Genomic DNA, 14,086 nt, shown 5'->3' with positions numbered 1-14,086 from the left:
CCCTAAATTCTTGCCGTCGGAAGCGGCCACCGAGATGCCGCCTAAGTTCGATTCGACCCACGATGTCTACGTTCGCATGACGCGTGGCGAGGTGGTTGCCGCCGGCTCCCTCGCGCCCAAGATCGGGCCCCTGAGGCTCTCCCCGAAGAAAGTCGGAGAGGACATCGCCAACGAGACGGCGAAGGAGTGGAAGGGCCTCCGCATTACCGTCAAACTCACCGTCCAGAACCGGCAGGCCAAGGTCACCGTCGACCCCTCGTAATGAAGGCCCTCAAGGAACCGCAAGAGGACCAAGAACATCAAGCACAACGGCAACATCTCCCTTGACGACGTCGTCGAGATCGCCAGGGTCATGCGCCCCAGGTCCATGGCCAAGGACCTCGTCGGCACCGTCAAGAAGATCCTCGGCACCTGCGTCTCCGTCGCCTGCACCGTCGACGGGAAGGACCCCAAGGATCTCCAGACAAAGATCTCCGGCAGCGACGTGGAGGTGCCGCTCGAGTGACACCAGGTTCCACTTGCATCCCCATCATTTTGTTTCAAGTTCTTCCCTTTCTTGCTGTTTCATGAGACTTCATGGTTTCTGGATGCAGTTTAATTGCAGTGCAGTATCATCGTCGATTCTTCGTCTGGTTACAAACGGTAACATTTCAATCAAAATGCCACCTTTTTCTAGCAAATGATGCTTTTCTGTTTGTTGATTTGATCTATGCTGGGAAGTAAATCTAGAATTCTACAAGTTTGATGTTTGAAACCTTATAGTGTAAATGCTGCTTCATTCTTGTCAGCTCACTTGGAACATTCATAACATCTAATGTTGATTTCAAAGGCAGACTCGCTGTGTTTACAGAGACGAGAAGGGATTTTATTTGATTGACAAATCATTAAAATGATGAAAGCCAACTCAAAACGAGCCCGATGTGTTCACCGCCTGCCGTTGAATCCACATCAAACGGCTGATATCTTGCCATCCGTTGCTGCCTCATCCACCCTCACCTTGCTCCCGCAGCAGCACGCCGCCTTCTTCCGCTCCGGGACCGGGCCGACGGCCGCCTCTCTCCTCTCCAAGAACTCCCGGTTCTCCTTCCACACCTCCCCGTTCTCGTACACCTCCTTCTTCCATATCGGCACCGACGCCTTCACCTCGTCGATGACGTAGCGGCACGCCTCCATCGCCTCCGCCCGGTGCACCGCTGACGCCGCCACGAACACGCTCGCCTCCCCCACGCCCACCGTCCCCAGGCGGTGCGCCACCGCCACGCGGAGGACCGGCCAGGCCGCGCGGGCCTCCGCGCACACGGCCGCCAGCCGCCGCGCCGCCATCGGCACGTACGCCTCGTACCGGAGCTCCACCACGCGCTTCCCCTCGAAGGTGTCGCGCGTCGTGCCCTCGAAGGTGGCGATGGCCCCCGCCGCCGGGTCGCGCACGTAGTCAACGTACCTGGCCAGGTCGATCGGGCCGGAAGACGGCTCCAGGATCTCGATGAGGTCCTTCTCCTCCGCCTCTACCTTCTCCTCCTCTGCCATGGGGAATCTAAGGGGTAGAGTCGGTCTCTTATCTGGACCGAAATCGCACCCGGTTCTTTGTTCCGTACGGTTGGTTAGGGTTAGGTATCGGCCCACTAAGATAAAAATGGGAGCTACATCCACCGTTCATTGCCGCAGCTGCCTCAACCCGACATCCTTCTTCCACGAAGGCGGGCCACGAGGAAGAGGTAAGCAGCGAATGGCCATGCGATCTCTGCGTTTGCGCATCTTAAAGCATGTGAGAAGAAAATATACGTTTTGATAGAGATACTTTATGATTATATCATAAAAAATAGGAGAATACGAAAAAAAATTAAAGCCCTTATCCACGTGTCTACGGTTGAAGATTGATGTCCTGTGTTATTCACGTCGCAAATATATATATATATATATATATATATATATATATATATATATATATATATATATATATTTGTTATCAAACCATTTTTTGTACCTCTATCCAATAATAATTTTAATTAATTCAAATCATTCACATTTATTACTCCCACATAAATTCGTATTATAAGTTTCTGAGATATCATAAAATGATGTGTGTGGAGAAATCAACTGTCTTTTATGATAATGATGACACCTGGCATCATTTTTGTAAAAGGAGGTATTTACAGGAAAAAAAGGGCTTATTTAGAAAAGGCCAAATATGTTGGGCCTTTGGCGAAAAATTCCCCGAGAGAGAAAAAGCCCCATCTCGGCCGTCACAAAGACCAATTACAGAGCACACCCGCAAAAGGAACCCTAAAAGCTTATTCCTTTCTCGCCGGGAACGAAACCCTCGAGTCGCAAGAATGTCTCAGGTATTCCTCTCCTCATCTCATGGTTTATAGTTTCACCGATTTGTTTTGATGGATTGTTTGCCCGTTGGATCGTGTCCGGTCCTTGATCTGTCGCAACTCCTCGTTGATGTGGTCAAATGAATCTTCTCCTTCAGATTTCTCTTTCACTAAGTAATCGTCTGTAGATTCCGGTCTTATTGCTTACTATCGTGTTATGGTTTCCCTATTAGATCGTTTCCAGATGATCCGTCGTCTGTTCGTGAAGTGTTCAGAGTCTGATCATAAGCTAATATCTGTTCCTTCGTCTGTTCGTGACGATTCTCGGATGTTGCTAAACTTTAATTTAGGATAAACTCGTTTTAATCGAAGTTTTATCAGTTTAGTGGTATCAGAGTCTTCAACATATGCTTATTTCTATGTTTAATGTCCAGTAAATAGGTTAAACCTTTCTTTTCTGTAACTCTTTTTGCTGTTTTCATTATATATTGCCGCACAATTTAGCACATCAATTAAAATAGTGGCGGCAGCTTATGAGGAATCTTTGAATCCATCATTATCATCAATATTCCTCCTCGTATTGAATAGGCTACGATTTAGCTTTAGCGATTTCATTTATATCCGAATGAGCACCCTCAAAAGCCGCCACTATTTTCAGAAGAAATCCAGCAATAGAACTATGGTAATGTGTGTGCTGTTAATTTGCAGGTTCTTTGATACCAAATTGAGGCTACTTAGATGATTTTCTATGAGTGATATTTAGTACTTAGTTTTGTATTTGACAGCTCACTATCCTGCCACTTTATGTGCTTTGTTCTGCAGGTGGATAATCGAAGCTCATCTGCTGGCAAGCGGGCCAGAACTGATGGTATGAACAGACTTTTATATGATCATCATTTATTATGTTTATTGCCCACTGAAGAAAATCAGGGATCAATATAATGATTTTCTTCAAAAGGTGGCCGCCGAGAAGATGATTGGACATGCCCTAGCTGCGGAAATGTTAATTTCTCATTCAGAACCACATGCAATATGCGGAACTGTGCTCAGTCAAGGCCTGCAGATCATAATGGAGTAAGTCTTGCCTGAGGTTCAATGGATCTAGATCTTTTTAACTCATAACAATTAAATGTGTTTTCAAAGGATATAATGAGGTTAGTGCATCATGCATGTTTATATGCATTACTTTTTTTATGTATTTTTGCCCCCCTTGAAGAAGAATGAAGAAGGTAAGAGGGGTTTGGGGGTTGAGATGGGTCTGCTGCAGCACTATTGGATGCCCGGTTGTGTATGCTCTTTTGCAAACTTGAATTCGTTGGTATGCTTAGACAACTGTGCAAGAGGTCATCATGATGCTTTTTTTTTTTTCATATTTTCTTTTAGTGGCTCTCTCTTCATTTTGTCGGTCACTTTCATAAAGCTTAAGGCTTATGTTTTGTTTTTTCCTTTTTGATAAGCTCTGGGCATGTAAAAGATATTCACTGACATTGCAGGAACTGAAACAATAATTCTTCAGTCACAATTCTGTTTTCCTCCTTTTGATGGGTAGAATCTGTATTTTCATACTTATGTGCTAGTATTGTTATTGTCCAGAAGTCTGCACCGAAGCCTATGCAAGCTCCACCCCCTTACTCCTCTGCAGCTGGCTATATGGGTTATGGTACTCCATCTTCAATGTATCTTCGTGCTCCACCATACGGGTCTTCCTTTTTTAATGGTCCAGCACTGCCTCCTTATGATATGCCTTTCTCTGGAGGCTCTGCTTATCATTATGAGTATGGCAGTCGCCTTTCTATTGGGAGTCCATATGGACCATTCCATATGTCTGGACCTCCACCTTATTCTAGTGGATCTATGATGGGAACAGGTAGTGACCTTTGCCTATGCAATTATTTTTTTTCAAAGTAAGCCAATAACTTTTACCATTCATTTTTCCGATGATCATGACAATGTTTTCTGATAGGAACACATTTTATCAAATTGCAAGTTTTATTATATACACAAATTTTAGCAAGTTGGAAAGCCTATTACACTTACCGTTGGGTGGTATAAAGATCTACCAATATACTGGATGTTCAAGGATTACAATTTGAAGAATTACAATTTAGTGGTATAAAGCCTAATACAATACACAAATTGTTGAGAATTACAATTTCATATCATGGATGTTCAAGGCCTCCAATTTTCTTCAATTTGGAGAGGGGATATCAATTTGTGTTTGTTTTTCTTAATTATTATTATTTTTGACTCTAGTCAAATGACTAGAAGCCTGTTGATACCGAATTTGATGTTCTTTTTCACTTCCTTTATCTGTGCCAGTTTAATGTCTGTTCTAACTTTTTCTTATTTATTAGGTGGTATGTATGGTATGCCTCCTATGGTGGATAGATATGGCTTGGGTATGCCTATGGATCATGGTGCAATGGTAAGTTCTATCAAAGTAAGCTTTTATACCTCATGGTTTAGCCTGTTCCTATACTTGAATTTCACTAGTTGTATTTAGGAACACTGTGTCCAGTATATATATATATATATATATATATATATATATATATATATATATATGTATGTATGTATGTATGTATGTATGTATGTATGTATGTATGTATGTATATATGTATGTATGTATATGAATATATATATGTATGTATATATATATGTGTATATGTGTGTGTGTTATCCTAAGAATGCCTTAATTGATATTTTCGACCCATCACCTTCTTAAGAGTTGCAAATTTGTTTATATTTCCTGTAAATTCACAACTCTATAATGTCCGCTGAAAATTCTGCAGGGAGCCAGGTCTGGAGCATATTCTGATGAAAGTTCTCAAAACAAGAACACAGGTTCTTGTTCTGATATTTTGATTTTCAAGTGAATTATTGAGATAATTACCAAGGTTTTATCTCTTTATTTTTCATATGCTACAGGTGAAGGACGTGAGAATGATTGGACATGCCCTAATTGTGGCAACAATAATTTCTCTTTTCGAACTGTTTGTAACATGAGGAAGTGCAACACTCCAAGACCTGGAAGCCAGGTTTGAGTACATTGGATTTCAGTCCCTTTTCTCTGGATGAAATACTTGTTGTTGTGTGTTTTAGCCATATGATGTGCTTTTTGTACTTGAATGTGCTAGCTTTTATCAACAATCATCACTGCTGCGCATGTTTGAATGCTGTTACGTGTATTTGCTTTTTTGTAATTTCCCTATCTCATCATTTGTCATCATATAACTGTTCTCTCTCTCTCTCTCTCTCTCTCTCTCTCTCTCTCTCACATACACACACATGTGCAGTTTTTTTTATAATATAATATAATATACTGAAGCAATTTTTTTGTATCTGGATTGTGATGGAATACCAATATACTATCAGGAAACACTTGAAATTTTTTCACTCGTGCCAATTTCAAGCTCCATGCTTCCTGTTTTTCCCCTTTCTCCTTGTGAATGCTTGTACTTCTTGCTTTATGCTCAGATCTATAATAAATGCTAACCTTTACTGACCTTTATTTTTCTCAACTGTTGTGCAGGGCTCAAAATCGGAGAATTCAAAAAGTTCCAGTAAGTCCAATTCTCTTTGTGCCTTTTGAGCATACATCACGGGTCTTTTTTAACATATCGTAAACCAAAAAAATGCTTTTAAAAAATTATCTGTGGTATTGGATTGTCTTTATTATCACCTTATTCTTAATGTTGATGCATGATGAGGAGAATAACTTCTGGGCTTCTTTGGTTCATGCCCTTCACTGGCTAATCCTCTTTGTCCTGACATCTTGGTTTGAGCTTTCCATCAGCAGCACTTTGGTTTAATTGTGTTTTTGCCTATACTGCAGAACCAAAAATGCCAGAGGGCAGCTGGAAGTGTGAAAAGTGTAACAACATAAATTATCCGTTCCGTACCAAGTGTAACCGGCAGAACTGTGGTGCAGAAAAACCATCTCACTCAATATCTCATGGGTTGACATCCAGTGAGGATGATCAGGTTCGTTATTGTAAACACATGTACTTATGCTTGTTTCTTATGTTGGGTTTGAGTAGTAATTATTGTGAATATAAAGTACAGAAAAAAGTTCCTTGTATTCTTTTACAAGATATCAGTATTCCTAAAAATTCCACTTTAGCTTCTCTTGCCATATTTTCTATCATGCATTGATACAATATGTGGTTATGTTACAGTGAGTCCTAGGACTGTTGTGAGGGTCAAGAAGGTTCAAAGTCGTCGTCAGCGTCGCACGGTTGGTTGTTTGTGGTCAGTCATGTGTCCTATAGTTGCAGCCATCAATGAGTTTCTCCATCTTCATGTGATCTAAGTTGAGTCAGTGTCGCAAGGTTAAGTTATATGCATCTGGTATCTTGGCTTATACTGGTTCTCTATGCATCTCTTTCACGGAAATGTTCAAATGTTTGGCCAGGTCCAGTTGTGATGGTACTTGCAGGTTGGTTCTGTTGGTTGCTGTTTCGTCATGAAGACTTTTATGTAGTAGTTCAGTTGTGTTTATTTGTTTCTTAGATCATCAAGCAACTGTTATACACTATGTGGATGGTCTCCTTGGTTTCACTATCTTATTTGGAGTCATGGTCTTGGTCTTAATTAGATTTGTGATGTGTATGTACCTTGAAAGATGATCCTTCTGAGGGCTTCTACCTTCCAGAATCTAAGATCAAGTTAGTTTTGCTTATTTATTTATTTCTCATTCTCTTCCATCTTGGTGTATCTGGAGAGTTCAGTTCCGGTGATAGAGGGTGGTGGCATTCAGTCGTCTGTCGGATGTCGAACTTTTTGAATCGTCTTGTCTACACTGCTTCTTCTCTAAAGAACGCTGGCCCTTCAGTATGTAATCATGCCATGTAAACCATCTCATTTCCTAATCATTGTATGAATTGCATTTTCCTTCAAACTTTTCTTTCTTTAATCTTCGCACCCATGCAATGAGCTAAGTTTTGTTGTTTTTGGCCTATTTATTCACTGTACTATTCATTCATTCATTCATTAGCCATTACAGCCGTTTTTAGAAACAACAAAGAACTTGGGACACTGTTAGATGTCTTGCCAAGAATATATTGTGTTAGCTGGTGCTTTCACCTCTACCATTTGGCCCAAGAACACCTGGCGATCAATTGAATTTGCGTTTATTTTTTCAGCAATATATGTTGGAATAATTGTAAACTGTTCGTAAGCATTTGTTAATTGTGGATTAAGTACTGTCCATTGTTTCTATCACGCATTATTCCAAACCTTGTTCTGAAGATAAATTGCAGGTTTAGTTTATAACCCATTAATCCCCCCCCTTTTTATTTTCATCGCAAACCTTGGTCAGCTTAAACAGTAAAGGTATATACAAAAATTCATATGTTGTTATTTTCCTCCTTTTTTTTGTTTGAGAGGAATAAAAGATGTACATCTTGCTGCAATTCCTGTACTATTTGTTATGCATATTATATCCACAGAGAACGGATGTGGGCAAAAGATCAAAGCTAATCCCGTAGCCATCCGGAAGAATCATATCAGATAACTTTGATTTGATAGACGTCCCGAGACCAACTACTCTTACCACCAAATCGAAGCTTATCCCCGAATTATCATATGCTTATTTCACAGTTGGATATCGGTGCAGGACTCTCCATCTACAAATCTATACGTCGGTGCCACTGTTACCAGGTCACGATATAATTGGAGATTTTGTTGGATTTGGAGTCAGGAATTAATAATCGACTGGCTATTGGATTATTATTTCTGTGTGTGTATATATATATATATATATATATATATTACTGCTGAAATACAAAACAAGATCCGTTGTAGTCTAGTTGGTTAGGATACTCGGCTCTCACCCGAGAGACCCGGGTTCGAGTCCCGGCAACGGAAGCTTTTTTGCCCGCTTGATAAATTTCTACTGCAGCCTTGGCAGTAGATGGTGCGTCCCTTGTTAACGGTATCTTGCCGATGTTGATCTCTTTTCTTGCTGCAGTTAAATCCTTGTACGTTGTTAGTATCCTAATGTCTGTATTACAACGTACAGAAGAATCTACCTATCTTAGCGCATGAACATATATTAGCTGTGAGGTTATCTCAAGCCTCTGTCATGTACTTGTGAACTAATCATCACTCGCAAAACATCTGCACAACATTATTGCTGATATTAAAAGTAGCATAATGAACACAGTTGTTTCTGTCTCTGGAAACTTAATTCTCATTGTCACCGTCTTGTTTGGTAATTTGGTATTGCTGATATTTGTTTCTTTCTGTCTTGGTCATTCTTCTGGTAGTAGCTATTGAATGCATATTTAACGTTGCCTCGTACATCCAGATCACCAAGGCTCGTGCAGTCAGCATTGGCACAAGCATAGCTTGCACTTGGAGCGATCCTTGAATCGTCGAGGCTGGCTGACTGAAGGCTTGAGGACGCACCATTTCTTGTCGAGATTACTGAACATTCTGTGCCGCTTGAAATTTCATCCTCATTGATCAAGCTGAAAAGGATGCTCTTTTCATCCTCATTGATCAAGATGTGGTTCATGAATCCCTGATTAAATCGTTGAGCATACTGAGTGTTTGCATTCATATCACCATCAGTTGGCCAGCCAATCTCACCAACAATTATAGGGAGATCTCGGTATCCATTCTTCTTCAGGGCCCAAATGAGAGTATCATGGTTTGCGTCGAACATGTTGGTGTAGTTAGTTGTACCGTCAATAACAGGCACAGACTTTCCCTCAAAGAAAGCATAATCCACTGGAAAGTTTGGATCACCGTAGAGGCTGATGAACAGGTAAATGTTGACAGTGAAGGGAGCTGCATTGTCGCTAAGGAACTTCACGATAGAAAGCACGAGATCATGGATGTCAGCTCGGAAATCCCCATCGGATGGTCTGCCACTTGATGATCGGTAAACATCAGCATTGAGAGGGATAGTGACTTTGACCTGGCTACTCAGACCAGCCTTGATGAGAGCTCCTTGAATGTTTTGGAGGGCTGGGAATGTAGTTTGCAGAAAGCTCCCATTGTCTGTTTCCGAGAAAGGTTCATTTCCAACTGCGACATACCTTTTGACAGAGCAATTCTTCAGGTAAGATAAGAATCAACAAGCATCAACATAGTTACCAATATTCAGAATAAGATTTTCTTATGAAGTTTTACTAGTCAGTGAGAGTAGAATAGGTCAAGTTGTAGGCCAAAATTACATGCTAAAACATACTGGGTTCAAAGCTTTAAGCATTCAAATAGAATTGAAATTTAAGAAATGTCAGTCCAAAAAGCAGGACTCTAGATCTGATTCAGAACACATTTCTGGACATGGAAGTACATGAAATTTCAACTGGATCAAGAACATACTTCTGGTGGACATTCGGTGAGGCTTTACAGGCCACAGGGGAACTATGAAACAAAGGATTTTGAAGATGCAAAAACAGTCAGAACCATGAATCTGTGATCACTATCAGTAATTGCTAGATCTGATTATCGCAATGTTAAACTACTTCTGAAGAAATATATTATTTATAAAAGATAAATAATGAACAAACAGTAAAGAAACCTAGCATGGCAGAAGCAATTATATTCAATTATACAAAAAAATATTGTTGGACAAAGATTACATCAATCACAGACCAAAAGAAAAGGAAAATAATAAACTAGCCGTGGAGACTTTTTTGTGCATTTTCCAACTAGGGACTTGGATTAGGAGTTAAAGATAGAACCATAGATATGTATTTTCTGACTATTGCTCTTTGGACAAATATAAAATTTGATGATACATGTAATATGTTGTGATACATGTTAACATTTAGAAGGAATATCTTCATCTGAATGAAGCACACCAAGTCAAATGAACACCGGGATACATTACCTGATAATGAAGAGGGATAAAAAAAAAGAGAATATGTTTGTTCCAACCAAGATAGGTTAATGGCAAGTAATGCATGAATGCTCCAAAAAAGAAAAGGAGTTACTTGTTCATAGATTATATTTTAGCGGTCTATAATAAGTACTGTCTTTTCTGTTAATATTCATTTTTCCTAGCTGCAGGAAACACTCTCAGATTAGAGGAAATACAACACTGAGTAAGCTCTAAGAACAAGCACATTTTCACTTGGAAGGGAGATTGATTTCAAGGTAATTTGCCTTTCAAACAGAAGATCAACCATCAATTAGGTGTGTTTTGTTTAACCCACCAAAGTTATAATCTCAATGCCCATCCTTCTATAAAGAACTCAAGGGAAATTGGAATTTTTATTCTTTTGTCCTTTTCACCTCCACAAATGTGTTCAAGAACTAGATAAACCACAGAGATAGAGCATGATAGAACAAGAACTGGAGAAGTACCTGATGTGCACTCTACCATAGATGTGTTCAGAGACATTCCTGGATACCCAGTTCTGTGCTGCTTTCATGCTGGTGGCCAGCATTGCAAGCATGTCATTAGGGATGCCAACCATCACCTCCAACCCACTCTTTCTCAGTGCACTCATTGTCCCCTCACCAGCATCAAACAGCTTCACCTTCTGAAACCCATTGTTCTTGAGCATTTGAACCACTGTCTGTGGTGGTAGAGGGTGGCTCGCCTGCGTCCCCCAGTTAGCACCAATCCCACCCACACAGACCACCAAGCAAAGCGCAGAAATCACCCTAAACCCCACTCTGAACCAACCCATGTTCACCAGAAATTTGGCTACCAGATCTCTGTAACACTTATGATTCCACAACCATCATGCCACAGATCAAATCAGCCTCATAGACTGGAAAATCTTGCAATATCCATACGAAGCAAAAAGTTAGGTATCATTTCAGAGAGAGAGAGAGAGAGAGAGAGGGAACTCAAAGCCCAACTGATGATGGTGCTAAAGATCCATTCCAGAACAGGAAGAAGGAACAGAGATGGGATGGAGCCATGGAGGAGCTCAATGGGACAAGGCAGTGGAGAGTAGAAAAGAGACTCTCTTTCCGCAAACACCAATCCGAAAGCACCTCACTGCTGCAACAAGGACCATCCAGACTGAGGACACTGCCTCTGAATGCAACATCAAGAACAAACCGAAGATTAGCATATTGCTGGTACAAATTAGCATTACAGGCAGGTCTCAGTATCTAAAGGGAACGCAGAGCACCACATGACATCGTCTTCCTTCTTCTTTCGCTGTGTGTGACAAAAGGTTCGACTTTGTCTCTCTTGCTTTTGCATTACACGAGTAATCTTACTCTCTAATCATACAACGAGTTCAACACGACAACGGATGGGCACGAATCACGAGGTTCTCGACGAACCAGACGACGTCGACACCCGAAAGGTGCACGAATCTGAATGCACCCTGTTGCGCGGGCTCGGGGGCATCTGGCGAAGGTGGAACCGCAACGTTCCACGCGGACGGTCATGATCACCGGAAGACGCCAAGCGTGCCACCAAGCGCGCCAAGACACTAACCTTAATGCAGCCACGCGTCCGCCACCTCGTCCCCTCTCTCTCTCTCTCTCTCTCTCTCTCTCTCTGTGGCTCTGTTCCAGGTTTCGACGGCCCATTTCGTTGCCCAGAGAGAATAAAGGCGGCTTCTTGGTGCTGTTGGAATTCGCGACTCCGCTGCCATCCTGCGACTCTTCTTGCGCTGCTTCTCATGGGTGACATGACACCGCTCTCTTCAGGTTGGTGTGAGCTTCCCCTCTTCTTCTTTGTTCTTGTATGCATTGTGTTATACTTGTGCTTCCGGAATAGAGGGTTGTTGTTTTGTTCCAGGATTTGAAACCTCAATCTCTAATGGTTTCTTGTGTGACTACTTGTTGGGAGTAAACATTGCATGAGTTAGTTTTGTTCTAAGGTGGAAATCTAAACTTACTTCTAAGTATTGGATTTTGTTGTGTGATAGCGTGCTGGGATTTGGGAGCTATTAAGCTGTCTATCTCCTCTGGTGCTTTTCTTTTTCCTAAGGTAGATAGTATTGTTATTTTGTTCTATAACTGTAACTGTTAGGATATGGCCTCTCCAAAGAAGAGAGGCTTCTCTACTTTAAGAGAGAGAAGAACCTCCAAGATATGAGGAGCTAATTCAAGACAAGTTAATTCTATTGCATAAAAGAAGATAACAATCTCAAGTCATGCTGCAAGAGCTTACAATTATATATGTATTATCTATGTTCTCAGCAGCTGTAGAAATCTGACTGTTCATCTGCCTACTTTAATCAGCAATTATTTGAAAATAGTTTTCTTTCACCCTTTTTGTTTTATCAAGTGCCCATACCATGATTTAGTGGGCTCAAAATTGGCATAGACATTGTGCATCCAGTCTAATAGAGTCAGTTTTGGTGTTCTGATTGGTATCCTATGGTCTCGAGGGTCATGATATATATGGCTATGCAATCATTAAGAGAATTTTGAAGAACACCCTGATATGACCAATTAAATTTGATGATGATTCTCTTCATTTTGTTCAACACATGAGGCATCCAGCTAATCATTGCATTATTGTTTTGTCTAGACTAGCAATAGTTAGTTCTGCCATGTTGATATTTCATGTACAAGTGGCATGATGGAAACTTGCTGCCTACATCCTCTAATTCTTCAAAATCATGCTAACTCTCCTATGTAGATCATGCCATTATGCTTTACACCCTCTACCAAAAATTGTATATATAGACTGCAATTGAATTTCTTGTAAGTTCATCAACTGAATTTGAATTATCTTACAATCAAAAGCTTGTAGAAACTCTAAACTTTTAATGCTCAAAAACATTCTAATCAGGAACTGTGTCCCTTAATCCCCCTCCTCTCCCTTTCATTGTTTTGATATCTCCAAAGTTTACCATCTAAGATTTTGTACAACACTTTGTATGTTTCAGACAGCACATCCATCTTCCTGATCTAGTTTTCTCTGTGTGGTCTGCTAACTATTAACAATAGATGAATCATCTCATGTTAGTATTTTTAACATATTGCATTCATTTCATCAAATAGAGAACCATTGATTTGATAGTTGATAAGGTAAATACCCAACCCATTCAATGCTAGGCATAATGAGTATAAGGGTCTCAAAATAACCTCTTTTTGTCCTATGAACTTTAAGGTGTATGAAGTCTCATATTCGAATTTGAGCTGATCTAAACCTACTTTGTGGTACATGAATTTGAGCTGAACCTACTTTGTGATAAGGGCCATTTGTTTCATTTGTCATGCACATGAGATGATATGATTACCTGATCTGAACCTACTTTGTGGTACAGGAATTTGAGCTGGTTTAGGTTCATTATCAAATCATGTTTGAGACAATTCCAGATCATGGGAATGTTCCACATGCTTCTATAGGGACATCAACAACTTTGGTCTCCAGAGGTGATTGAGCCAACCAATTACAAGCTAAGCTTTGGGTTCTCTGTGCTGAAACTATTGAAATGATTGGTGATCTATTCCCACTGATATCAATCCATGAATTCAGCATTTATAGGTCCAATTATTGCATCTACATGTTCTTCCTATATCCTTGTTTGAGTGAGTTAATCGTGTCTGTTGTTGACCATTTCCATCTTCCAAACCTCTTTTTCGTCCCATCTAATCGAGCCCATTCACTTCATCTTATCCTTTCTCTTCCACACATGTTTTATTCGTGTGCTAATGGCGTCGTCGTCTCGGTCCTCGAAAGTGAAGGTTAAGAGTGTTATCGGATCGGATCTAGTTGGAAAGCACAAGTCAAAATCCAACAAGAGAAAAGAGATCATCTATTATCGACTATCTTTGTGATGTCATGTTATATGACATGTCCGTCAAGTCTCAAATTGAGACTGATTGAT

General features: G+C 40.7%; 3 protein-coding genes, 1 non-coding gene and 1 pseudogene across 5 annotated transcripts; 3 read left to right on the top strand and 2 right to left on the bottom strand.

Annotated features, from left to right (window-relative positions):
• Positions 1–34: 34 nt before the first annotated feature.
• Positions 35–787, top strand: LOC135619830 (large ribosomal subunit protein uL11x-like; annotated as a pseudogene).
• Positions 788–801: 14 nt separating this feature from the next.
• On the bottom strand, positions 802–1,579 carry LOC135619829 (molybdopterin synthase catalytic subunit-like). The gene has a single exon (XM_065122205.1). The coding sequence runs from the start codon at positions 1,525–1,527 to the stop codon at positions 949–951; it is 579 nt and encodes a 192-aa protein (XP_064978277.1). The 5' UTR covers positions 1,528–1,579; the 3' UTR covers positions 802–948.
• A 626-nt stretch (positions 1,580–2,205) lies between these two features.
• On the top strand, positions 2,206–6,999 carry LOC135619828 (ranBP2-type zinc finger protein At1g67325-like). 2 transcript variants are annotated; one of them, XM_065122201.1, is made up of 10 exons: positions 2,206–2,342; positions 3,141–3,186; positions 3,277–3,392; positions 3,912–4,185; positions 4,673–4,743; positions 5,111–5,162; positions 5,247–5,356; positions 5,851–5,881; positions 6,154–6,302; positions 6,733–6,999. In XM_065122201.1, exons 1-10 carry the CDS (start codon positions 2,334–2,336, stop codon positions 6,742–6,744), a joined length of 870 nt encoding a protein of 289 aa, XP_064978273.1. In that variant the 5' UTR covers positions 2,206–2,333; the 3' UTR covers positions 6,745–6,999. The 2 variants fall into 2 exon arrangements, with proteins under 2 accessions (XP_064978273.1, XP_064978274.1); XM_065122202.1 differs by having other exon boundaries at positions 2,208–2,342; positions 6,497–6,911.
• Positions 7,000–8,113: 1,114 nt separating this feature from the next.
• Positions 8,114–8,186, top strand: TRNAE-CUC (transfer RNA glutamic acid (anticodon CUC)). Its single transcript has one exon. It is a non-coding gene; the product is annotated as a tRNA-Glu (tRNA).
• Positions 8,187–8,202: 16 nt separating this feature from the next.
• Positions 8,203–10,969, bottom strand: LOC135620422 (glucan endo-1,3-beta-glucosidase 6-like). The gene is made up of 2 exons (XM_065123348.1): positions 10,641–10,969; positions 8,203–9,391 (listed from the first exon to the last, which is right to left on the bottom strand). Exons 1-2 carry the CDS (start codon positions 10,967–10,969, stop codon positions 8,518–8,520), a joined length of 1,203 nt encoding a protein of 400 aa, XP_064979420.1. The 3' UTR covers positions 8,203–8,517.
• Positions 10,970–14,086: the final 3,117 nt, after the last annotated feature.

Source organism: Musa acuminata, chromosome BXJ2-8 (assembly GCF_036884655.1).
Source record: "Musa acuminata AAA Group cultivar baxijiao chromosome BXJ2-8, Cavendish_Baxijiao_AAA, whole genome shotgun sequence".
NCBI lineage: Eukaryota > Viridiplantae > Streptophyta > Magnoliopsida > Zingiberales > Musaceae > Musa > Musa acuminata.
Note: the sequence above shows the minus strand (reverse complement) of the source record. Positions and strands in the feature narration are given on the sequence as shown.

Excerpts from the sequence above, each read along its gene's own strand:
- LOC135619828 (XM_065122201.1), top strand. Across the intron at positions 4,744-5,110 it reads CTATGGATCATGGTGCAATG|GGAGCCAGGTCTGGAGCATA; the intron begins GTAAGTTCTATC and ends AAAATTCTGCAG. Across the intron at positions 5,882-6,153 it reads GGAGAATTCAAAAAGTTCCA|AACCAAAAATGCCAGAGGGC; the intron begins GTAAGTCCAATT and ends CCTATACTGCAG.
- LOC135619829 (XM_065122205.1), bottom strand. The coding sequence starts at position 1,527 with ATGGCAGAGGAGGAGAAGGTAGAGGCGGAGGAGAAGGACCTCATCGAG.
- LOC135620422 (XM_065123348.1), bottom strand. The coding sequence starts at position 10,969 with ATGGGTTGGTTCAGAGTGGGGTTTAGGGTGATTTCTGCGCTTTGCTTG. Across the intron at positions 9,392-10,640 it reads TATGGTAGAGTGCACATCAG|TTACCTGAAGAATTGCTCTG; the intron begins GTACTTCTCCAG and ends TTGATTCTTATC.